Source organism: Nerophis ophidion, linkage group LG01, assembly GCF_033978795.1.
Source record: "Nerophis ophidion isolate RoL-2023_Sa linkage group LG01, RoL_Noph_v1.0, whole genome shotgun sequence".
NCBI classification, from domain to species: Eukaryota; Metazoa; Chordata; class Actinopteri; order Syngnathiformes; family Syngnathidae; genus Nerophis; species Nerophis ophidion.
This window is the reverse complement of record NC_084611.1, coordinates 29,829,277-29,855,322: the sequence shown is the minus strand read 5'-3', so window position 1 is coordinate 29,855,322 and position 26,046 is coordinate 29,829,277. Positions and strand designations below refer to the sequence as shown.

The 26,046-nt window shown below is 42.6% G+C and overlaps 1 protein-coding gene across 5 annotated transcripts in view; it reads left to right on the top strand.

The window, feature by feature from the left end:
• Positions 1-21,844, top strand: part of ercc6l2 (excision repair cross-complementation group 6-like 2) — a 33,088-nt gene extending 11,244 nt beyond the window's left edge. For 2 of the 5 annotated variants that reach the window (XM_061900491.1, XM_061900482.1), the window contains exons 3-20: positions 1,673-1,789; positions 1,963-2,156; positions 2,313-2,406; positions 2,691-2,758; positions 6,173-6,380; positions 6,454-6,594; positions 6,952-7,068; positions 9,247-9,366; positions 9,433-9,504; positions 10,279-10,424; positions 10,517-10,612; positions 10,687-10,786; positions 10,879-11,031; positions 16,530-16,610; positions 17,468-18,269; positions 19,424-19,578; positions 19,674-19,828; positions 20,793-21,844. In XM_061900491.1, coding sequence (XP_061756475.1) covers positions 1,673-1,789; positions 1,963-2,156; positions 2,313-2,406; positions 2,691-2,758; positions 6,173-6,380; positions 6,454-6,594; positions 6,952-7,068; positions 9,247-9,366; positions 9,433-9,504; positions 10,279-10,424; positions 10,517-10,612; positions 10,687-10,786; positions 10,879-11,031; positions 16,530-16,610; positions 17,468-18,269; positions 19,424-19,578; positions 19,674-19,828; positions 20,793-21,744 — 3,771 coding nt within the window. In that variant the 3' untranslated portion in view covers positions 21,745-21,844. Of the gene's footprint in view, positions 1-1,672; positions 1,790-1,962; positions 2,157-2,312; positions 2,407-2,690; positions 2,759-6,172; positions 6,381-6,453; positions 6,595-6,951; positions 7,069-9,246; positions 9,367-9,432; positions 9,505-10,278; positions 10,425-10,516; positions 10,613-10,686; positions 10,787-10,878; positions 11,032-16,529; positions 16,611-17,467; positions 18,270-19,423; positions 19,579-19,673; positions 19,829-20,792 lie in introns of those variants that run through there. The other 3 variants (XM_061900497.1, XM_061900505.1, XR_009806795.1) reach the window with 3 other exon arrangements.
• Positions 21,845-26,046: the final 4,202 nt, after the last annotated feature.

Genomic DNA, 26,046 nt, shown 5'->3' with positions numbered 1-26,046 from the left:
GCGCTGTTGCTCCAGCTTGATTTTTTTCTCGGATATATTAAAGTATGTCTATATCGTAGAAATGCTGCCTCTGTTCCAGACAATCGTGTGTAACTTGGGTACGTCATCACAACATCCTGTTTCGGCAGTGCTGTTTCAGTGATCAGAGTCCTTTTTCAGTTGCCAAATTTACGGTATATCACTAATCAATTGTGCACAAATAATAGTCAATCAATCAATTTTGATTTATATTGTCTTAAATCACAAGTGTCGCAAAGGGCTGCACAAGCCACAACGACATCCTCGGTTCGAAACCCATAAAAGGGCAAGGAAAAACTCACAACCCAGTGGGACGTCAATGTGAATGACTATGAGAAACCTTGGAGAGGACCGCAGATGTGCGTGACCCTCCCCCCCCTCTAGGGGATACCGGATGCAATGGTAGATATCCATTCATACAATAGCCATCCATCCATCCATTTCTACCGCTTGTACCTCTCAGGGTGGTGGGGGCGGCTGGAGCCTATCCCAGCTGCATTTGCGTGAAGTAGGGTTAGAGACGGACAACATTCACACTCACATTCACACACTAGTGTCAATTTAGTGTTGCCAATCAACCTATCCCCAGATGCATATCTTTGGAGGTGGGAGCTCTAGGGCCAGTATTTAACTTCGCTTCAAAGCCGGAGTACCCACAGGGAACCCACGCAGTCACGGGGAGAACATGCAAACTCCACACAGAAATACCCGGAGCCCGTGGATCGAACACAGGACCTACTTATTGGGAGGCACCAGCTCTAACCCCTGTACCACCATGCTGTCCTCATACAATATATTAATGAAACCTGTTTTTACTTAAAATCCCTCAATTTTAAAGGTGTGGCGACTTTTATTTTGCTGTGCCACAATCAATTACATGAAGGAGACACACTGAGTTGTCTGTGAAATGAATTGAAGTGAATTAGTGGGGGGTTTAGCTCGGTTGGTAGAGTGGCCGTGCCAGCAACTTGAGGGTTGCATGTTCGATTCCCGCTTCCGCCATCCTAGTAACTGCCGTTGTGTCCTTGGGCAAGACACTTTACCTACCTGCTCCTAGTTCCACCCACACTGGTTTGAATGTAACTTAGATATTGGGTTTCACTATGTAAAGCGCATTGAGTCTCTAGAGAAAAAGCGCTATATAAAAATATATAATTCAAGTATGTTAATATAGCGCTTTTTCTGTAGTGACTCAAAGCGCTTTAAGTAGTGAAACCCAATATCTAAGTTACATTTAAACCAGTGTGGGTGGCACTGGGAGCAGGTGGGTAAAGTGTCTTGCCCAAGGACACAACGGTAATGTTTGGGATGGCGAAAGCGGGGATCAAACCTGGAACCCTCAAGTTGCTGGCACGGCCACTCTACCATTCGAGCGATACCGCCTATACAAGGTGGGCATTTTGGAGGTAGCCACTCAGCTTGTTCGTCTTTGTTGGTGAGCATTAGAGTGCCTTACTAATAAGCAGGTTGTGCAACACGTTCAAAAACAATTTTGGATTAAAAAAGGTGTATCTTATACAAAGCTTGTGATGATGGTGTGTCTTTTGTTATTATATGGTTAACAAAATGATCAAACAATACTTGAAAAAAAAAAAAACTCGAACTGCTTTGCAATTCACAAATTGCATTCCTGTTTTCTCTTCACTTGCTGCAGGTCATTGGTTTTCTTGCGGCAGTACTGCACAAAAAAGGAACCTGGGAGGATATTGAGAACAACAAGCCCCACTTTCTGCAGAGTCAATCTCCATCTAAACAGAGGAAGCCAAACAAAGTGAGTGCGAAGTTGAATGCTGGCCCTAGAGCTTAAACAAATGGCCTAAATGCCTGACATTAGTTTTCAGAAGATATTTACCCAGATGAAGACTGCATTAAGTGCAACAATAGTGCAGGGGGGTGGGTGTCTGCAAATGTCATCAGTGTGAGTGTTTTTGCGATCTGTTGTAGGTTTTCCTGATTGTGGCCCCGCTGTCAGTGCTGTATAACTGGAAAGATGAACTGGACACATGGGGCCACTTCCAGTACGTGGTGGTCCACGGGCTGAAGAAACAAGAGGAGCTGGCTCGCATTAAAAAGGGCCGCATGGAGATCGCTCTCACCACCTACGAGACTCTTCGCCTCTGTTTGGATCAAGTTAATGAGTGAGAGATGTCTTTTTAAGATGGACATAACATGAGTTTTCTGTAGGCATTATTTCTGTTCTATAAAGTTACTTGTGGAGCTTTTAGGATTCTAGAACGTTCTACATTTGTATATACTTCATATTATTCCTCACACAACCTCTTCCTTTTCTGCAGCATTGACTGGTCTGCCGTGTTTGTGGACGAAGCTCACAAGATAAAGAACCCAAATTCTCAGATCACGCAAGCCATGAAGGATCTAGAATGTCAGGTCAGATACTTACATCCATCCATTTTCTACCGCTTGTCCCTTTCGTAGTTGCAAGGGGCTGAAGCAAATGCCAGCTGCACTCAGACGGAAGGCAGGGTACTCCATGGACAAGTCGCAACCTCATCGTCGGGCCAACACAAATAGACAACATTCACACATTAGGGCCATTTGACAAAAATACATAACTTTCTACTGGTATCCAATACAATAACGTATCAAAAACTCTGCCAATTTTCAGTGATTAAAATAAGTTTTCATTAACATGTTAATGTTTCCTTCATCAGGTCAGAATTGGCCTCACTGGCACCATCCTTCAGAACAACCTTGAGGAGCTGTGGTGTGTCATGGACTGGTAGGATTAATTATGAAAACAATTTTTTACATGATTGGACTGCTTAAAGTTTGAATGCCTGTGAAGTCCGAAAAAATTGCCCACAACCTTAAAGCACCATGTCATGCATGACCTAATGTACTTGTTTTCTTTGTAGGGTTATTTTGTACCTTTTTTAAATATTTATAATAATAATAATAACATTGGATTTATATCGCGCTTTTCTAAACACTCAAAGCGCTCACAGAGAAGTAGGACTCAACATTCATTCACACCTGGTGGTGGTAAGCTACATCAGTAGCCACAGCTGCCCTGGGGTAGACTGACGGAAGCATGGCTGCCAGTTTGCGCCTACGGCCCCTCCGACCACCACCTATCATTCATTCATCATTCATTCACCAGTGTGAGCGGCAAAGGGTGAAGTGTCCTGCCCGAGGACACAACGGCAGCGATTTTTTTGGATGTCAATAGGTGGGAAGCGAACCTGCAACTCTCAGGTCTCTGGCCGGTCGCTCTACCCACTACGCCATGCAACATTTAGTAATGCTACGGCATGTGCAGTTAGTTTTCTCCAGTGGGACCATACAAAATAGTATTTTGTGCACAGATTAAAAAAATATTTGCCAAATATGTGTTAGATAATTAACAAAATCATCTATTAATTAATAAAATTGTACAAACCCCGTTTCCACAGGAGTTGGGAAACTGTGTTAGATGTAAATATAAACGGAATACAATGATTTGCAAATCCTTTTCAACCCATATTCAATTGAATGCACTACAAAGACAAGATTTTTGATGTTTAAACTCATACATTTTATTTTTTTTTGAAAATAATAACTAACTTAGAATTTCATAGCTGCAACACGTGCCAAAGTAGTTGGGAAAGGGTATGTTCACCACTGTGTTACATCACCTTTTCTTTTAACAATACTCAATAAACGTTTGGGAACTGATGAAACTAATTGTTGAAGCTTTGAAAGTGGAATTCTTTACCATTCTTATTTTATGTAGCGCTTCAGTCGTTCAACAGTCCGAGGTCTCCACTGTCGTATTTTACGCTTCATAATGCGCCACGCATTTTCGATTGGAGACAGGTTTGGACTGCAGGCGGGCCAGGAAAGTACCCGCATCCTTTTTTTACGAAGCCACACTGTTGTAACACTTGTCTTGCTGAAATAAGCAGGGGCGTCCATGACAACGTTGCTTGGATCACAACATATGTTGCTCCAAAACCTGTATGGACCTTTCAGCATTAATGATGCCTTCACAGATGTGTAAGTTACCCATGCTTTGGGCACTAATACACCCCATACAATCACAGATGCTAACTTTTGAACTTTGCGCCTGTAACAATCCGAATGGTTATTTTCCTCTTTGTTCTGGAGGCCACCTCGTCCTCTGTTTCCAAATATAAATTGAAATTTGGACTCGCCAGACCACATAACACCTTTCCACTTTGCATCAGTCCATCTTAGGTGAGCTCGGGCCCAGCCAAGCCGGCGGCGTTACAGGATATTGTTGATCAATGGGTTTGGCTTTTCATAGTAGAGTTTTAACCTGCACTTACAGATGTAGCGACCAACTGTAGTTACTGACAGTGGTTTTATGAAGTGTTCCTGAGCCCATGTGGTGATATCTATTACACACTGATGTTGGTTTTTGATGCAGTAGCGCATGAGGGATCAAAAGCCCGTAATATCATCACTTACGTGCAGTGATTTCTCTAGATTCTCTGAACTTTTTGATGATTTTACGGACCGTAGATGGTAAAATCCCTAAATTCCTTGCAATAGCTCATTGAGAAATGTTGTTTTAAAACTTTTCGACAATTTGCTTTCAAAGTGGGGACCCTCACCCCATCCTTGTTTGTGAATTACTCAACATTTCATGGAAGCCGATTTTATACCCAATCATGGCACCCAACTGTTCCCAATTAGCCTGCACACCTGTGGGATGTTCCATATAAGTGTTTGATGAGCATTCCTCAACTTTATCGGTATTTATTGCCACCTTTCCCAACTTCTTTGTCACGTGTTGCTGGCATCAAATTCTAAAGTTAATGATTATTTGCAAAAAAAAAATGTTTATCAGTTTGAACATCAAATATGTTGTCTTTGTAGCATATTCAACTGAATATGGGTTGAAAATGATTCGCAAATCATTGTATTCCGTTTATATTTACATCTAACACAATTTCCCAACTCATATGGAAACAGGGTTTGTAGTATTAATGTTTTTAGTTTGTATAGATGTTTTTTTGAATTAATGTTTAATTTATCGTCACTACACATGCATAATAGAATACAGGGTTATGAAATGGGGTTTAACATCCAACCCAGAAGTGCATTAATTTGTATACAGTATGTATATATGTATCTAAGGAAAAAATAATTTGAGTATTTGGAAATATACAAACTGCCTCTAGATGTAATGAATAACGAGTGGTAGGCAGGATCAATTACCTGATTGGTTGAACTATAAGGTAAGCCACGCCCACAATATATCAAATTCACAAATTATGTCGCATGGCTGAAAATAACTTGAACAATTATTAATGGCATAAACATTTAGGTTCAGTACTCGTCATTTATATTGTTGATGGTGACAGTTTGACCCTGTAATGGAGTACCGTATTTTTCGTATTATAAATCGCCCCAGAGTATAAGTCGTACCGGCCGAAAATACATAATAAAGAAGGGAAAAAACATATGTAAGTAGCACTACAATATAAGTCACATTTTTGAGGGATAATTTATGTGATAAAATCCAACTGTACGGTTGACAAGCCTCTCCTGGCAGAACGTTGTTCAAGCACCCATTTGTGAATCCGTTCCGCGAACTGTGGCCCCGCGATTAGCTTTTTTAGTTTTCTTCATTTCAGTAAGAGTAGCCTCCGCTTTTCCCCAGTCTCCTTACAAGATTCTCGCTTACTCCAAACTTCCTTAATGCTGTTCGATTGCAGTTTTCTGCTGCATATTTCACTACTTCCAGCTTGTAACCTGCAGTATATGATTTCCTTTTCGGTGCCATTTTTGTTCAGCCCTTCTCATTTTTTATAAGCTACTGCCAATGTTAAAATTATCAATTTTCATAGGTACGGAAGTAGTAGCAGATAGCATCTTTTTTTTTCACAATGCACTTCTGCCATGACCTGCCCCCGCCAAGTTTTTATTGGTTGATGTGTGTGTGACGATTGCTGACATACCCCTAGTCTCTTATGTGAATGAAATAATTAATATTATTTGATATTGTACGGTAATGTGTTAATCATTTCACACATAAGTCGCTGCAGAGCATAAATCGCACCCTGCGATTTATAATCCGAAAAATACGGTAGTTTTGTTTTCAATATTTCCTATTGGGGAAAGACATAAATAGCTCCTATTAACTTTACTTTTGCATGTTTGATGTCTGTAATGTCATTCCACACAGGGCAGTCCCTGGTTGTCTTGGCAGCTTAGGACATTTTAAGAACAAGGTGTCAGACCCCATTGAGCAAGGACAGAGACACAGTGCAACCAAACGTGCCTTAGCAACTGCCAGGAAGACCGTCAGAGACCTGGTTAAGAAGATTGCCAGCTGCTTCCTCAGAAGGACCAAATCTCTGATCAAGGACCAACTGCCCAAAAAGAACGACAGGGTAGGATGGGGTAAGCATGTTGTCCATAACGATCACGAGGCGCTTTGTCATGCTGTCTTTTGTTCCACTCCAGGTGGTGTACTGTTCCCTGACAGACTTTCAGCGGACGGTATATCAAACTGTGCTGGACACTGAAGACGTGCAATTACTGCTGAGGTCTTCAGAGAAATGTAACTGTCAAAGTGGATACGCTCGAAGGAGATGCTGTTTTAAGGTCAGTTTACCTCTGTCGTGTGTGATATGAGAGTAAGAAGGTTTTTATTTACATTGTCAGTGAAAGGGTTCACAAACAAGGATTTTTTTTTATGGCGCAATTGTACTACATGAAACAAACCAAGGTAAAAAAAAAAAAATACATATATATATATATATAAGAAGATTGGAAATAAAATTTAATAAAATAACTAATATGACTGTACACATTTACATACATTAGAAATTAATTAAAAGTAGACAATGGTCAGCATATGTAAATGTGACTGTCAATAGGCTAAGATTGGATAGTAACTATTTGCCTGTTTTAATTGACATTGTCGGAGATGTAATCATTTAACAATGTGCTCTCCTTCAGACAAACTCAGAGGGCGTGCCAACAAAGGCGCTGTACTTTACCTACTTGACCATATTGAGGAAGGTTGCCAGTCATGTGGCACTTCTCCAATCCACTGCAGGAACCAGCAAGAAGCAGGTAAAATCAGAGGCTTTGAACTTTGCAGCAACAAAATTCTAATTTTCTGCAAATGGAAAGTTTTTTTTAATAAGAAAATTTTTTTGACTACATAATCAAAAAAGGGCATGACATTGTAGATACAGTAGTACCTAACCTATGAGCTTAATTGGTGCTGTGACAATGGTCTTAACTCTAAACACTTGTATTTCAAATCAAAGCTGCCCATTAAAACGTGGTGCTTTTTCATAACAAACTTTTGGATAAGCAATATTGTATAAAAAAGATACTACAATAATTGAATGTACTTGGCGCAGTGGTAGAGTGGGCAACCCGAGGGTCCTTGGTTCAATTCCCACCTAGTACCAACCTCGTCATGTCCGTTGTGTCCTGAGCAAGACACTTCACCCTTGCTCCTGATGGGTGCCGGTTAGCGCCTTGCATGGCAGCTCCCTCCATCAGTGTGTGAATGTGTGTGTGAGTGGGTAAATGTGGAAGTAGTGTCAAAGCGCTTTGAGTACCTTGAAGGTAGAAAAGCGCTATACAAGTACAACCCATTTATCATTTACTACAAACAGCTATAGTACCGGTAGTTTTATTTAGTATTGCATTAATTTAGAGTGGACTTCCACAGTATTCTCTGTCAAACACACCATCTGCAGCTTCTCCATATTTTAATGTATAAGTGTCCCATCCATCCATCCATCCATCATCTTCCGCTTATCCGAGGTCGGGTCGCGGGGGCAGCAGCCTAAGCAGGGAAGCCCAGACTTCCCTATCTCCAGCCACTTCGTCTAGCTCTTCCCGGGGGATCCCGAGGCGTTCCCAGGCCAGCCGGGAGACATAGTCTTTCCAACGTGTCCTGGGTCTTCCCCGTGGCCTCCTACCAGCTGGACGTGCCCTAAACACCTCCCTAGGGAGGCGTTCGGGTGGCATCCTGACCAGATGCCCGAACCACCTCATCTGGCTCCTCTCGATGTGGAGGAGCAGCGGCTTTACGTTGAGCTCCTCCCGGATGGCAGAGCTTCTCACCCTATCTCTAAGGGAGAGCCCCGCCACCCGGCGGAGGAAACTCATTTCGGCCGCTTGTACCCGTGATCTTATCCTTTCGGTCATGACCCAAAGCTCATGACCATAGGTGAGGATGGGAACGTAGATCGACCGGTAAATTGAGAGCTTTGCCTTCCGGCTCAGCTCCTTCTTCACCACAACGGATCGATACAACGTCCGCATTACTGAAGACGCCGCACCGATCCGCCTGTCGATCTCACGATCCACTCTTCCCCCACTCGTGAACAAGACTCCTAGGTACTTGAACTCCTCCACTTGGGGCAGGGTCTCTTCCCCAACCCGGAGATGGCACTCCACCCTTTTCCGGGCGAGAACCATGGACTCGGACTTGGAGGTGCTGATTCTCATTCCGGTCGCTTCACACTCGGCTGCGAACCGATCCAGTGAGAGCTGAAGATCCCGGCCAGATGAAGCCATCAGGACTACATCATCTGCAAAAAGCAGAGACCTAATCCCGTGGCCACCAAACCGGAACCCCTCAACGCCTTGACTGCGCCTAGAAATTCTGTCCATAAAAGTTAAGTGTCCCCTGTTTAGATATTATTTTAACATCCCTGGCGGAGGTTATCAGCTCATTCTATTTTAGTATGCTTCAGATTAGCAGTGATACGCTCCAACTGCTTCACAAAATCTGCGACATGCTCAGTGATATTTTTTGATGTTTTTCTTCTTTAATTCAATAAATATCATTCACAACTTCTCACCACTGTTCTTTACACACACTTTTTTCCTTTTACTGGATGGTAAAACAGCTTCAGCTATAAATTAAAGCTATCCTGTTAGGCCAGATAATTTGGTCGCATTTTACGGTGTTCACTGTGACATTCGCTATGCCAACTGATGGCATGGATGCTTGTAAATAGAATGTTTGCTTTCAATTTAAGACATTCCAATTACTTGAGAGACCACTCTGATTTTAAAACAGTTTTAAGTTGAGATACCACTGTCTAGGACTTGCTCTGTTTATTTTTAAACTTAACCATTTGAGGTCCTTAAACAGCAAGGTATTCTGCCAACAAAACAACATTCATGTCAGGGAATGGGACCTGCTCGATCGAACACCAACAAAAGTCCCTTATTTCAGTAACAGATGGTTGCACCCTTCACACGCCTCATTTGTTGTAATAGGAAAAGTACGTGGGCGCCATTTGTCAAAAAGTGTTCCAGAAGTTTCCAGACTTTTTGCAGCGGTGCAAAGATGAAGCGTTTGAGGCCTTGTCTGACCCGATGTACAGTGGCAAAATGAAGGTAAAAGTGCAGGACCTAGGCCTTGTCAGCTTCTCTTGATGTTAAAGACAATTTTTCCCCCCTTAGGTTTTGCATAAACTGCTGAAATATTGTCTGCAAAAGAAAGACAAGGTGCTTCTTTTTTCACTGTCGACCAAGGTAAGATATTTGAATAACTTTTTTTAATAGATATTTTTTGAATATTGTTTTTACACTAGGGCCTTAAAAGCAGCAGAGCACTCCAGTTATATGGATGATATTTGGTTAGTGTAAACATACTGTAGGTGTACCTAATGCATTGGCCAGTAAGCGCATGTCTTAATGGCTGGGCAGCTGTCCCACAGGAAATTGGAAATTTGATGTTTTGTTATGTTTACACGCATCATCATTATTAGACGTTCAACGCCCATTCACGTCCTAGCCGCACGCTAGTGGACGCTTTTAACAAGACAGACTTAATTGCTGCTCCTGTCACAGCCGTGCCTTGTTTATAGACATAATACAAACTGGAGACATGGCTCTCTCATGACACAGATTAGTTAGTAAGCTTCAGGGCTTTCTGAAAGTAAAAGTAATTAGAGCTTTTAGGGAAATGAGACTGTGCAGTGCTGTGCTGTAGTCACCTGAGACACAATGATAACATTATGAACTGCTGAGGTGATCGTTTTTACACTTTTTTTATTGCAATCAGGCAATCTGTTGTTTTTGCTTGTTCACTCAAATGCGAAACAATTTCATAATCTTGCACAGTTTTGATTGGAAGTTGTTTGCCAGATGTTTCCGGCTACATGTAATAAAGAAACCTCCAATTTCACACATTTTTGCTCAGTATTTGAGTAAAAACTGCCATTGCATTCCCATTCATTCACATGTTAAGTTTGCAAGTATAGTTCTGAGTCTTCCTCGTGTTTTCTTTTCATTTTCGCCTGGCAGCTACTGGATGTTCTGAAGAGCTACTGTATGGCTGAGGGGCTGGACTACAGCAGGTTGGACGGGACAACCAAATCCAAGGAGCGAGTCCAGATTGTCAAAGAGTTCAACAGTTCCCCTCACATAAACCTCTGCTTGGTCTCCACTATGTTAGTCTCCTAATTCACAATCATTATAATGATAATACAGTACAGGTTCTTTGTTTTTAAGAATGTGACATAGGTTGACTCTTTCCTTCCAGGGCGGGTGGACTTGGTCTTAACTTTGTTGGTGCCAATGTTGTGATATTATTTGACCCAACATGGAACCCAGCCAATGATCTCCAGGCTATTGACAGGTTTAACAATGCAGCCTAAATGTCTAGCTATTTTAATATTCCTGACAGTATATTTTAACATTGGGTCTCTTTAGAGCATATCGCATTGGCCAGTGCAGAGACGTGACCGTCCTCAGACTCATCTCACTTGGGACTGTGGAGGAAATTACCTACCTCAGACAAATCTACAAACAAGTAAAGTGAAGATTATGATGTGCACTCATCTGCACTTACGTAACAGTTATCTTTAGATTTTAAACCATTGGCTTTCCATTGTGTGGTACCAGCAATTGCAGAGTTCTGTCGTCGGTATGGAAAGCGCACGGCGATACTTTGAGGCTGTGCAGGGCCACGGGATCCATAAGGGGGAGCTGTTTGGGATCAAAAACCTCTTCAGGCTACAGACCCAAGGGACATGCCTCACTCGCAAGATACTAGAGGTAAGATACGATACAGATGCTTAATTAGGTTGCAAAGTGAGTAGGGATGTAACTGTATCAAAATCTCAAGGTACAATATCACAGTATTAAGGCTATGGTACAATATTATTGTGGTATATGCCAAAACAATCTACTTAAAATGCCATGGTGTGTACAATGATGCAGCATGAATGTTTAGGATAAACATATGTTCTGTAATTTAACACAAACATAATGCTTAAATGTTCTAATCAAATTTATTACGAGAAACAAGTATTTTTAAGGCCCTAGTGTGTGAATGTGAGTGTGAATTTTGTCTATCTGTGTTGGCCCTGCGATGAGTTAGCGACTTGTCCAGGGTGTACGCCACCTTCCGCCCGATTGTAGCTGAGATAGGCACCAGCGCCCCCCGCGACCCCAAAAGAAAATAAGCGGTGAAAAATAGATGGATGGAAGTATTTTTAAGTTCAAAAAATTGTGCGAGGACATCCACTGTTTCTCTCAACTTTTACTTTTGGAGAAGCATTGTCCTCTACTCTGGACATTTTTTTTTTTTAATAATAAGAGCAGTTTCTCAGGAAGGTTAACGCACATTTTAACTTTTAATGATTTAAATACCTCAAAAATTGACGTTTAGCTTTGCTGGCTTCATCTTTTCCGGGTAATGGTAGTGCAGCGGGTGCTTTACCTTGGCACGGTGCGAATTGACCAAGTCTGTTTTGGCTTGGAACACTCGAGACGAACGTGGCACGCACTATCACTCCCGCCACATAGGTTATGATTTTGACATGGTTAGTTTGTTTGTTAGCAACATTACTAAAAAATATTTTTGAAAATATTCCTCTTATCGACTACAAAGCGCAACAAACTTCACCTCACCCGCTTACTCTCGCTTTCTCCACGCCCTAACATTGCCGCTCCGCGCTGCCCAGAGAATTCAGTGAGATCTAATTTATTTTCAGACCCCAAACAACACTCACCAAGTTTTTGTTTGATACCGTCACGCGCCATGGTATTATTGAGACGATTTTGAAACTGTAATACAGCGGTATCTACAGTACCGTTACAGCCCTAAAATGTAAAAACCTGTGAAGTGTTGCAATGCTTTAGTCAAATTCACTCCTGTTGTTCGTTACTATTTATTTCTATTACATCCTATATTATTATTATTGCAAGGTTTATTTTATATTCTGTAGTATTGAACAATGTTACTGTCAACTGCTTTACTCTATTATTTATTTATTTATTTATATTATTGTGATTGACATCTGCAAAGGGCAGCACAGTGGAACAGGGGTTTGTGCATGTGCCTCACAATTTGAAGGTCCTGAGTTCAATCCCGAGCTCGGGATCTTTCCATGTGGAGTTTGCATGTTCTCTCCGTGACTGCGTGGGTTCTTTCTGGGTACTCCGGCTTCCTCCCACCTCCAAAAACATGCACCTGGGGATAGGTTGATTGGCAACACTAAATTGGCCCTAGTGTGTGAATGTCGTCTGTCTATCTGTGTTGGCCCTACGATGAGACGGCGACTGGTCCAGGGTGTACACCGCCTTCCACCTGAATACAGCTGAGATAGGCTCCAGCACCGTCTGCGACCCCGAAAGGGACAAGCGGTAGAAAATGGATTGCTGGATGGACATCTGCAAATTGTTAACTCTACTATTACATATTTTTTTTTGTATTATAAACAAATTTGTCCTAAAGTGACTTTGTAAACAGACTGACGTCCCCAATAAGTAAGCATTGCCAGAACACGCACGCACGCGCACACACACACACACACACACACGCACACACACACTCACACACACACACACAGATCAATGCATAGATGAGCCGAGAGAAGAAACACTATCACTGGACGCTGACACAAAGCGCCCTTACAGCCATGGCCAATATAAATGGGTTGTATTTGTATAGCGCTTTTCTACCTTCAAGGTACTCAAAGCGCTTTGACACAACTTCCACATTTACCCATTCACACACACATTCACACACTGATAGAGGGAGCTGCCATGCAAGGCGCTAACCAGCACCCATCAGGAGCAAGGGTGAAGTGTCTTGCTCAGGACACAACGGACGTGACGAGGTTGGTACTAGGTGGGGATTGAACCAGGGTCCCTCGGGTTGCGCACGGCCACTCTTCCACTGCGCCACGCCGTCCACAATATAATTCCTGATGCAGAGAGCTCCTCCGAGGAACGCTGGAAAGTAAAATTGGTAAAACGTGTACAAATAGTAAAAACCATGAATAAGAATAAGGGATGAAATATGAGTAAAACGTATTATGAAGACAAAAAAATACATTATATCTACAAAAAATATATAATTAATAAACAGAACTTACAATCTAGCACAACTATAACATTTTTAAAGATGTATTAATTCAATGATGAAGTAAATCTCAAAATTCCTGGGGGTTACATTCCAAGATCTCCTGCAAAACCTGTGTTGCACAGGGATGCTTCCTAGTGGAGAGGTTGCCTCACGAATTAAATAAGTCAAATAAGGAAGGGGTTGTAAAAACAAGTTTGAAGAGATACTACACTAAAGTGTGTTTTTTTCTTTTCTTTTTCTTCTTTATTATTTTAATGGATGGTATTACAATACTGTTTCTTTATGTAGAGTTTTTATGTGGAGTTTTTGTTCAAATGTTGTCTTATTGTTTTTTGTTGATCTGGTTACTGTGTTGTTGCAACTATTTGGAATCCATTTTAAAAGGGTCCTTTTATGCAAAGTCAATGTTTGTAACCTTTTTGGCACCTGTTTTTGTGTATTTAAGATCCCCATTAGTCCCAAAAATGTTAAATAAAACAATGGAGGCATGCCGGAGATATTTATAAAACAATCTTGCCTTCTTTCAAACTTGAATTGAAAATCCGGGGGAGAGGGTGTAAATCGTACGCCAGGCCCATACCCATATCCGCAGCAGGTCTCCAAGGTGAACAGCCTTGGAGACCTGCCTCAAGCCTTTCAAACTTGAATCAAATGAGACGTTTGGAATTTGAGACTTTAGTGACATATTTTGCCTTAGTTATCTAATCCAGTGGTTCTCAAACTTTTTTCAGTGATGTACCCCCTGTGAACATTTTTTTAATTCAAGTACCCCCTAATCAGAGCAAAGCATTTTTGGTTGAAAAATAGATAAAGAAGTAAAATACAGCACTATGTCATCAGTTTCTGATTTATTAAATTTTATAACTGTGCAAAATATTGCTCATTTGTAGTGGTCTTTGTTGAACTATTTGGAAAAAAAGATATAAAATAACTAAAAACTTGTTGAAAAATACACAAGTGATTCAATTAGCAAGAAATCTGCGTTCAAAGGACTCCGGCTTATTAGTGATTCCCAAAGCCCAAAAAAAGTCTGCGGGCTATAGAGCTTTTTCATTTCGGGCTCCAGTACTCTGGAATGCCCTCCCGGTAACAGTTCGAGATGCCACCTCAGTAGAAGCATTTAAGTCTCACCTTAAAACTCATTTGTATACTCTAGCCTTTAAATAGACTCCCTTTTTAGACCAGTTGATCTGCCGTTTCTTTTCTTTTTCTTCTATGTCCCACTCTCCTTTGTGGAGGGGGTCCGGTCCGATCCGGTGGCCATGTACTGCTTGCCTGTGTATCGGCTGGGGACATCTCTGCGCTGCTGATCCGCCTCCGCTTGGGATGGTTTCCTGCTGGCTCATCTGTGAACGGGACTCTCGCTGCTGTGTTGGATCCGCTTTGGACTGGACTCTCGCGACTGTGTTGGATCCATTATGGATCGAACTTTCACACTATCATGTTAGACCCGCTCGACATCCATTGCTTTCCTCTTCTCCAAGGTTCTCATAGTCATCATTGTCACCGACGTCCCACTGGCTCATTATTGTCACCGATGTCCCACTGGGTGTGAGTTTTCCTTGCCCTTATGTGGGCCTACCGAGGATGTCGTGGTGGTTTGTGCAGCCCTTTGAGACACTAGTGATTTAGGGCTATATAAGTAAACATTGATTGATTGAATGATTGAATTATAAATCAAGATTTCTCCACATAGAAGTAATCATCAACTTAAAGTGCCCTTTTTAGGGATCGTTATAGAGTCCATCTGGATTCATCAACTCTATTCTAAACATTTCTTCACAAAAAAAGAAATCTTTAACATCAATAAAAATTTAGCTGTCAACACTGAATATTGCATTGTTGTATTTCATTTCCCAGTTAATGAACTTACATTCATATTTTGTTGAGGTATTATTCAATAAATATATTCATAAAGGATTTTTGAATTGTTGCTATTTTTAGAATATTTAAAAAAAAAAAAATCTCAGATACCCCTTGTCATACCTTCAAGTACCCTCTGGGGTACGCGTACCCCCCATTTGAGAACCACTGATCTAATCCATATGAATTTGATATAAAGTAGAGGGCTTTAGGCTTTCTGGCGTTGCGTGAATCCGCCATTTTTGATCAGTTGTAGTCCAAAGTTGTTGTCAATAAGTTCCTTCTTTTTCTCTATCTTCTTGCTGTAGGGTAGACTTGCTCGTATATGCACGAATGAATAAATGCAAAAATCCTCTGAAGATGCTATTTCTAATAAAAAAAAGTAGCATACAGTTTTAACTTTTATCTGTCAGTAAACTGGATATGAAAGCGCTAAAAACTACAACATGGCTGACCATGTCCCGAAGAGATAAAGCTGCTTGAAGAAAACATGGTCTGTAAAAGAACATTTGGACCAAATAACCACCATTACATAGAATGTGCAGCACAATGAAGTTTTTTAAATGTGAAAAAAAAATCATATGACCCCTTTAAACCACTGGATACATTTCACAAATAAACACTGAGCAAAATATGAAGAATACTGCAATGTAAGTTATGTGCAAGTTACGTGCTGTAGGCCTACACCCGTTTAACATTTTGCTTCAACACAATATTAATGAAAAAAGTAAGTAACATAACATAATCAACCATCAAACAAGTAAGGCAGGTTAGTTTTCGAATAATTTCAGAAATGTAAATATATACGATAATGCTGACAGCTATACGATTTGTAGAGCTGTACATTTTTATGTTGTGCTTTGGATTCATATTGCAAACTGTATTTTTTTAATCCCAAGAAAATAGGTGGAATGTTTGGACATACTGATAGCAAAATATTTTGGGGAAAGTTTTCGATAATATTGGACATTCCTGAACACAAAGTTTTGTCAAAGCATCTTCTGTGCTGGAAAATATTGAGTGGATTGGATTGTGAGACAGTGCCGACTGCTGGATTCATAGCTGTTCTACCTTTTTTTCCTTTGCAGATACTGCCATCAAACCCCACTTTTCTTAAGTTATGTTAGAAAATATAAATTATTATACAAGTTGAAGCAAATAAAATAATCTGCAAATGTTTGGGGGCAGCGATAGGGAACCGAGAATAGGTATGGGTTAATTATTGTGTCGTTTGCAGTGGTGTACAGATAATAGCCGCCTGTCATTTGTTCAATAGGTGAGAAAAATGTTAACAAACGTGTGTTTCTCCTCATGTCAGAGAGAAGGACAAGTGGAGGCGGGCGTCATGACAACCAGCACACACACAAGCGTGGAGATAGAAGAGACGCACAAAGTTAGCGTGAGTCGCTTTTCACTTTCTCAGGGATCTGAAACGCAGGGCGCTCATCTTTCCCATCCCTTCGCTCACACATCCCCAGTGGCTGTGCTTAAAGCTCCCATTCCCATGCAAAAAATACCTCATATGGGGGCCTTCTTGTGTTAGTCACGCATCTGATAACATTATCTTTGACTTCGAGCCTAATTTTGACTAAAGTGGTCTCTCTAGTCCTAAAAGTGGCTGCCTTATTTATTTGTTTTAAAAAAGTCAGGCCTTTTCTTCTGTTTCACTCTAGTCCTGTATGTGGTGGTAATGTGTGTTACAATTTGGGTGTACACTTCTACACACAGCGATTTCTTTTTTTTTTTTACATCTCCACTCTACCGAATCTGGTCCCGATGCAAGCAGACTGTAACAGCATTCTGTTTCACTCTAGTCCTGTAGGTGGTGGTAATGTGTGTTACAAATTGGGTGTACACTTCTACACACCGCAATTTCTTTTTTTTTACATCTCCACTCTACCGAATCTGGTCCCGATGCAAGCAGACTGTAACAGCAAGATGTGTGCATACATTATTTGATATAAACTCTCATCCCAGCTCTCCTTCATAAAGGAGTACTAACATTTGGATCATGGTTGGTGGTCCCAATGAGGTCCAAATGTTTATAGCTTCTGGACATGTTATGACCCTGTTGGTTCCTCGTATTACATCATAATGGGAGCCTGTGTCACATTCAGGCCTGTTATGATTTGCTACATGAACATCTGTTTTCTATTACACACCGGCAATGTTCTCATAGGTTGTTTTTCATTGCTTCCTACTTTTTTCATGCCAACATACTCGTTTCTATACAGTATACTGTATTTGTGATTACAGGACTCTGGAGATGCATCCAAGGAGAGCATGGATGCATCCAAGATCCCCAGAGGGGTGCTAGACTTTAGTAGCGGGAGTGATGAGGAAGAGGAGGAGCAGGGAGGTCTTGGCGGAGTGGATGGCACACGGAGCCGGGATCCCTCTGCTGGTCCGGGTCCAACCAGTCTCCTTCAGCAGGGGTTCTCCACGCTGCTCCAAAGGCTCAAAGCAGTGCCGGAGTCAAGTGAAGGAGACAGTAGTTCAGGTGGTGAAGAGAAGGACAGTTCAGACTCTAGCAGTAATAGGAATTCCAATATAGGGGATCAAAAATGTCCTCCTAAACTCAAATCATGTCAGACAAACTTTGAAGAGGGTGATAGAAGCTCCTCGTTAGTCATAAAGAAACATAAAACACCTGTCCCACCCAAATCACACCACTTTGACGAGTATTCCGATGAGTCGGACGATTTGGAGATCGAGATGGTGACAAGGTCCAAGAGGGATGCTTTGGGCAGAGGTGAAGACAAAGGGCAAGGTAGAGTAGGATACAACAGGAAGAGACGTTCCAGCATGAGGGACAAGACCAGAGTGACAAGGTTCAGTGAAGACATTGAGACCTTCACCTCTTCAGATGAGGAGCACACCGGAGGACGTCACTCCACACCTACACCTACGGATGAAGCCAAAGCGGGGCCCTCAAAGGATGGGCTCGGATCTGCAGCAAGCACCAAGAGACAAGTGGCCGTGTCTAACGGTGTCATATTCACTAATCTGAAAAAACAAACATCACCGGCAATCACAGGAACCATTGACACTGTCTTGGGTAAGATTACTACAGTGGTTAGAGCGATATTTTTTATTATCAATAAACCTTAAGAAATAAGTCCCTGGACATACGAGGATTTTATGGGTAAAGACCAAATGATTTAAATTACAGCTGAAAATATGACATAAAATAATGATTTAAATATATACAATTGATATTGCACCACCACCATCTTTTGGTTTTGTCTGATTAGAATTGTAATCAAAATTTTGATAACTCAATGATTTTGAAAATTGTTAGCATTAGCATCCATATGACTAATGCTGCCCCTGTAACGAACTAACTAACTTGATATTGAATCAGTACCCAAATATGTGGTATCACCCAAAATGTATGTAAAGTATCCAAACAAAAGAAGAAAGAGTGCTTATTACATTTTAGCAGAAGTGTAGATAGAACTATGTTATAACGGAAAGTAACCAGATATGAACAGTAAAATAGCAAGTGGATCAATTATCACAAGCAATATGTTACCACATACGCCAGAAGCCAAATTAGAAGCCCCCATAACCTGTGTGAAAATCCTTATCTTGTCATTTACATACTAAATAATATATACTGATTGTGGAGGTCTTGCACCTCTGGTTCTTTTGACCACCAACCTCGGACATGACAGCTGCATTCATGGTTTTTAACAATGATTTATTTTTCAATAAATTGTCCTTGGTGTGCTTCTCCGTCATGTTCTTGCCAGTCTCTCTCTCGCTCGGCTTGTGCTCGTCATCCACCATCTACCACCCCTTTCTCCTTCCCGACTGCTGCCTTTAACAGAGCGACAGGTGATTAGATAAACGTGCCCAGGTGGGCCATCTCCGCACCTGTCGCTGATCCCGAAGCCGGTCCTGGCACACCCCGTTTCGCTGCAGGTCCACAGGCCACGCCCCCCACACTGATATATACAGTGTATTGCTATTGCAGGAAGCTGTATTATATATCGCAATATATCGTTCGTCTTTACTAGTTAATTGCATCTAGCCTACAGGCAAGTAAGGCGTCTGGGGTGCATGAGTGCCGCTGGCACTGAGGAGCTGTGGTTTATTGAAGGGGAAATAAAACGTACAGGGACATTGTGAAAGCAGAGCATGAACCCCTCTCCTAGGGAGCTATGCCGCATAGTAGTTTTGTGACTTACGGTATATTCTTCATTGAAGGTGGGGTTGAGGAAGTGGCGTACACCCACTCGAACCAGCATGTGGTGGGCGGGAGCAAAGCCGAGGAGCTGATCAGCAGAGCCGCCCTCAGAGACGTGTTTGAACGCAAGATGTACTCCCAACTCCCTGCTAATGAATGTCTCACCCCCTCTGAGGTGATCTGGTAACAGATAGAGCATCCAACTGAAGCATAACAAAACTAATATTGCCTCTCGTTTTTTTAATTGTTGATCTTTATTTGACGTACCAGGAAAGTTTGCCGGCTAGCCCACCAAACCACCAGGCCCTCCTCCCTCCACCGCAGCATCTTCATGAGGCCCACCCAGTTACCTTCACCAAAAAGAACATACAGCACACCGGACATACTACCTTCATCTTGGGGGAGACCCCTGTGGCCGTGCGCAGGTACTGCAAGAGCGTATGAGAATAAGAGACACATAAGAAAGAAATGTGATGAAATGAAAAGTGGAAAGTGTGGTGGGAGAGAAAAAAACGATGTGTACCAAGCAAGTGGAGGAAAGGCGGAGAGATTCCTGGCAGTGTAGGGAAGTAGGCCAAAACTGACCGCAGATTAAATGTTTAGCGCCCCCACCTGGAACCCAGCAATGGCATGTGTTCACACAGAGACCACCTCTGAGCTCACACCACCACCACCCATTTCCCAGCATCGTGCCAAACATTACAGAGTTGTGTTGAGACCCGATGGTGCAGGACTTTTCCCCACACACTGCAACCGCATTGAGAAGGGAAAAGAAATGGCCCCCAGGGATTTCACTGCGGATGTGCACATACTTCCTAACACGGACGTCAATGTACACTCCTCAGAAAAACACACTCATAAACACACTCGCACCTTCTTTGGTTGTGATATCATTCCCCAGGTGGAGGAAGGCGGTATCTCTGCAGGGTGTGAAAACACATACCAGCCATATTGATCCCCCTTGTAATAACCCATCCGTTTAATTGTTCCAATCCACATTGGGGTTTTACCGCCGTTTCTTTAATTTATTGTTTTTCCAGTTAAAGCCGCAAGTGCTAGTAACCAACACGGCAGCTCCGTCTGTGGTGTTGGCGTGTTTCTGTAGCAAAGTTTTATGAAGACGTACCTCAAAATACACACTATGGAGAAATATTCATCTTGTGATGTACCCACTTATTAATAATAGCATTGAACTTGTGGCTTTTCTTCTGAAAAACACTGGGAGTAGTGTTGAATACTTCACCAGATTTGAAAACCTCCCTTATTTATGCGCGTGTGTGTGTGTGTGTGTGTGTGTGTGTGTGTGTGTGTGTGTGTGTGTGTGTGTGTGTGTGTGTGTGTGTGTGTGTGTGTGTGTGTGTGTGTGTGTGTGTGTGCGTGCTTGCGTAGGCAGCAGCTGCAGGAGATGGCGTCCAAGTTCAATTTTCCCTCAGCCCCTCAGTTCGCCACCGAGATCCTCACAAGCGACTCAACACAGAGACTAGCGTTGCTCCGCCGTTTTTACACAGACATGAACCACCCTGAACTTGATAGTTTCGTCACCAGCAACTTCCTGCACGCTGAAATAACTCCATCTGCACCTGCGGGCCATCATGCACCTCCCAAAAGAGCTTTGCAAAAGGATGCAAGATCTCGTCAGAAGTGTCCAGAACCTGAAGAGAAGAAGAGGAGGAAGAAGAAGAGGAGCTCGGAGAAGAATGTGCAGGAGCCTCCAAGTGATGTTACAAGTGTTGATACTGAGCAGCAGGAGGAGGCGGTGTGCAGGTCAAAAGGTCATGGGAGGACAAAGAAGATTAGTGTGTCTGCTGGTGGAGCAGTCAGAGCTGTTGGTGGTCTTGGTGGGGACCAGGCCAGCAGCAAAATTGTTCTAGAACCTCTGGAGTCTTCTTCTACTGCAATTGATCACGTTAAAGAGCAGAAAGATTGCGGCCAAGAACGCAGCTCTTGTCACAGGTCCATTCTAACAGAACTCATAGGTGACACGTCCATTCTGGATGATTTGTTGAAACCCAAATCCAGAGGCGCACAGCGCACTGGTTCCCCCCCAAAACCATCCCCGTCCTCGTTGGCCACAGACTCGGCCGCTCCATCACCTCCATCCGGACGCACCATTAACTTGCGTCCAGGTGACTCTGCGTCACCGCAGCGGTCACAACGCAGCCGCAGAGACTTTTGGGACATTTTGAATGAGGGCAATGAGGAAAGCATCAACAGACTGACAGACATGGAGGAGGTTCAGAGGGTTTGCGTCAATACGACGATTGCAGCTAGAGCTCATTCTGTACAGAAGGACAGCAAAAGTCTCTGGAAGACCAACGACAAGTTTTTATGGAAGAAATAATGATTGTTTTTAACAAAATGTTGTACTTTTTACCTATCTTTTTATTCTTTTACCTTCTTCAATTCCTTGCTTATGTTTAAATTAAATATTTTGAAAAGTCTTTACCTGATTTAATTGTAAACTCACCCATTAGACATGCTTTTTCCTGCATTTTGTTATGTTTCGTGTCACAAGCCCCTTTGACGTTGCTTGAATTTTCTTATACTCTATCTCCAAATTTAAAAGAAAAACATTTTGTAATGATGTGTATTTCTGTTCTAGTCACCCTTTCCCTGGCAGAAGGGCGACACGGCAGTGCGGCTGGATCAAAAGAGACGCCGGAGACACTTTGCTGATCAAAAAGTTGCTTTATTACAAGCGAGCGTTATTATACAGGACTGCAGTACCTGGAGGATGCCAAATTTAAAAAAAATGAGGCACTCCTAACTTGGAGAAGCCAAACCATCAGTTTTTTTTATTCCTTCTTCTTGTCTCTGTGTGTGTCAGGAGAGCGCATCCTGACCATAAAAGGAGAAGTTTGTGTGTAAGTGTCTGAAAAACAAGTGCTCTAAGTCAACGTAAATGTTGGCGTTGGGCTGAACATGTAGTCTCTTCTCAAAGATAGGGCTATCACTTTTGCATTCCAAAGTCCCAGTTAGAGCCTCTTTCCTATGAGAAGTGATTCAATCCACCTGTGAATATCAAACTAAGGGGCCTTATCTTATTATGTGCTCAAACTGAAATACCACTATTTAATTAAACTTGGTGGTTTGCTTTCTCCAAGATGAATATAAACATTCACCATATGCAAAACATAATGTGAGTTAATTAATTCATTTCAATAACTTTTTGCTTTTATCCAAAACAGTAAAATATTTTATGTGTCTTTTTCCAGACAAATATACAAATGACTATGCTTTGTCACGGTGGCAAATGTCGACTGATGGCGTGACCCCAGGATACAGAGATAAAAGGCGGATTGCAGGTCAAATTTTTTGATTACCTACTTAGAGAGTAAGAAACGAAAAAAACAAAAGGTTAGTGCAAGGCAGGGTTACACAAGCACACCCACAAAAGACAATAATAAAGCGCTGGCAAGGAGCACCAGGTGAACCTAAATAGACTTCAATGAGATATAAACGGGAAACAAAACAAAAAGTGAAGTTGCAGTAAAATGGCTCGGTGGGTAGAGTGGCCGCCTTGTCGAAGTGTCCACCAAACCCCTAACTGCTCATGATGGGTTGTGGTTTGGCCCTAAGATGGCAGCTTCTGCCATCAGTATTCTACAATTGTGTTGTTCTTAATGTGCAATGACAATAACAGCCTATTCATTCATTCATTAAAAAAAGAATAGTTAGTCCATTAGTAAGGAGAACCATAATGAGAGCACCAATACAGGAAATTTAACCAAAACACAGGAAAATAACCCAACAAAGTCTGAACTGTCATATGGGATCACGACATATTCATCATTGCACAATGTGCGATTCAAGATTAATTCCCTTAATGTATGAGTCCCCTTTTTCATCTTTTTGTTATTGTACCTTTTCCTTTGTGACTTTCTGATTAGAGTATCACCCTTTACCTCTTACAGTTTGCAAATGTGTTTTTCTGTAAAGTGGTCTAATATTTTCTTTTTTAAACCTAAATTGGTATGTCGTCGCTGTCCAGTAATAAGCATAGAGATTTATTCAATTTTATTTAAGGTTTCAGATATAAGAAAACTTCTGTAAAAATGTCGTATATAGCTATCCTATCTTAAAAATGTGGGCACTTCCTTTATCCAAAACAAATCAGAATCATGCTTTGCATTGGACAAGGACGTTATTCAGAAGTAACTATGATCCGTTATTTTTTTGGTATTTTACTTGTTCAGCTTACCTGTTTTTTAGGCTTCTGATTGGTTCAAACAGGGGTTACACAGTGTGACCTGTTGTTTTGGTATGCACTTGCCGGCCTTTGAATGTGTTTTGACGTAGCCTAATCTACGTTTATGCCACCATAAATGCATTTCGGAATAGCCCAGCCAGAGCCTAGGCCAGGGGTGGGCAAACTTTTTGGCTCAGGGACCACATTGGCTTTTGAAATGTCTGCAGACGTGCAGGGCGAGCTCATGATGCATTTCAAAGCATATACCTGTTGGAACTAAGAGTAAGCTTCTCAAACATGGACTATTTTAATCATCCATCCATCCATCCATCTTCTTCCGCTTATCCGGGTCGCGGGGGCAACAGCCTAAGCAGGGAAACCCAGACTTCCCTTTCCCCAGCCACTTCGTCTAGCTCTTCCCGGGGGATCCCGAGGCGTTCCCAGGCCAGCCGGGAGACATAGTCTTCCCAACGTGTCCTGGGTCTTCCCCGTGGCCTCCTACCGGTTGGACGTGCCCTAAACACCTCCCTTGGGAGGCGTTCGGGTGGCATCCTGACCAGATGCCCGAACCACCTCATCTGGCTCCTCTCGATGTGAAGGAGCAGCGGCTTTACTTTGAGTTCCTCCCGGAGGGCAGAGCTTCTCACCCTATCTCTAAGGGAGAGCCCCGTCACACGGCGGAGGAAACTCATTTCGGCCGCTTGTACCCGTGATCTTATCCTTTCGGTTATGACCCAAAGCTCATGACCATAGGTGAGGATGGGAACGTAGATCGACCGGTAAAATGAGAGCTTTGCCTTCCGGCTCAGCTCCTTCTTCACCACAACGGATCGGTACAACGTCCGCATTACTGAAGACGCCGCACCGATCCGCCTGTCGATCTCACGATCCACTCTTCCCCCACTCGTGAACAAGACTCTTAGGTACTTGAACTCCTCCACTTGGGGCAGGGCCTCCTCCCCAACCCGGAGATGGCATTCCACCCTTTTCTTGGCGAGAACCATGGACTCGGACTTGGAGGTGCTGATTCTCATTCCGGTCGCTTCACACTCGGCTGCGAACCGATTCAGTGAGAGCTGAAGATCCCGGTCAGATGAAGCCATCAGGACCACATCATCTGCAAAAAGCAGAGACCTAATCCTGCAGTCACCAAACCGGAACCCCTCAACGCCTTGACTGCGCCTAGAAATTCTGTCCATAAAAGTTATGAACAGAATCTGTGACAAAGGACAGCCTTGGCGGAGTCCAACCCTCACTGGAAATGTGTTCGACTTACTGCCGGCAATGCGGACCAAGCTCTGGCACTGATCGTACAGGGAGCGGACCGCCACAATAAGACAGTCCGATACCCCATACTCTCTGAGCACTCCCCACAGGACTTCCCGAGGGACAAGGTCGAATGCCTTCTCCAAGTCCACGAAGCACATGTAGACTGGTTGGGCAAACTCCCATGCACCCTCAAGAACCCTGCGGAGAGTATAGAGCTGGTCCACAGTTCCACGACCAGGACGAAAACCACACTGTTCCTCCTGAATCCGAGGTTCGACTATCCGGCGTAGCCTCCTCTCCAGTACACCTGAATAAACCTTACCGGGAAGGCTGATAGTTGGAACACACCCTCCGGTCCCCCTTCTTAAAGAGAGGGACCACCGCCCCGGTCTGCCAATCCAGAGGTACCGCCCCCGATGTCCACGCGATGCTGCAGAGTCTTGTCAACCAAGACAAGATATTTTAATCATAATAAATCATAATACATCTATTGTCAACAATATATCATCAAAGAAATATACAAAAGGTATTTGTAGAGGTTGCCCTCCTGTGGGTTTTCCTGACACAAATATTATTCTTGTCTGAGGTAACAGTCTTTTATTTTCATGCATTGATTGCTTTCCAGCAATATATTCCCGGCCTTTTCAGTCCAGCGTGTCTCAGTTTGTCTGTTTTTTCGGGCTCTAACTCCCACCTTGTGTCTTGTCCCGGCTGCTGCTAATAAAGGCGACAGGTGATTAGATAACATGGCCCACCTGGGCCATCTACTCACCTGTCGGTGTCTTCGAGGCCAGTCCTTACACACCCCGTTCCGCGGCAGGCCCGCAGGCGTAAAACCTACATTAACACTTACATTCTTTATTATTGGGAGCAGTGTTGTTGATCACCCATTTTTGCCAGTGCGTCAAAGTCTAGTATCACAAAACAGATCTCTGCTCAATTTTATTTTAATATTTGGCGGGCCGGATTAAAGGGACCAGTAGGTAGAAGGTTGCCCATCACTGGCATAGGCCTAGTTGAAAATCAGTAGGGCGCTTGCAGCAAGGAAAAGTGTGGACATTTGTTGTTATAAGTCAGGATGCTGATAGCCTACTATACACGCAAAAAAATATTTTTCTACATACTTTTTTGAATGTAGTTTTGTATTAGTCTAAATTACCAGTGTTGTGTTCACTTTCTCATTTC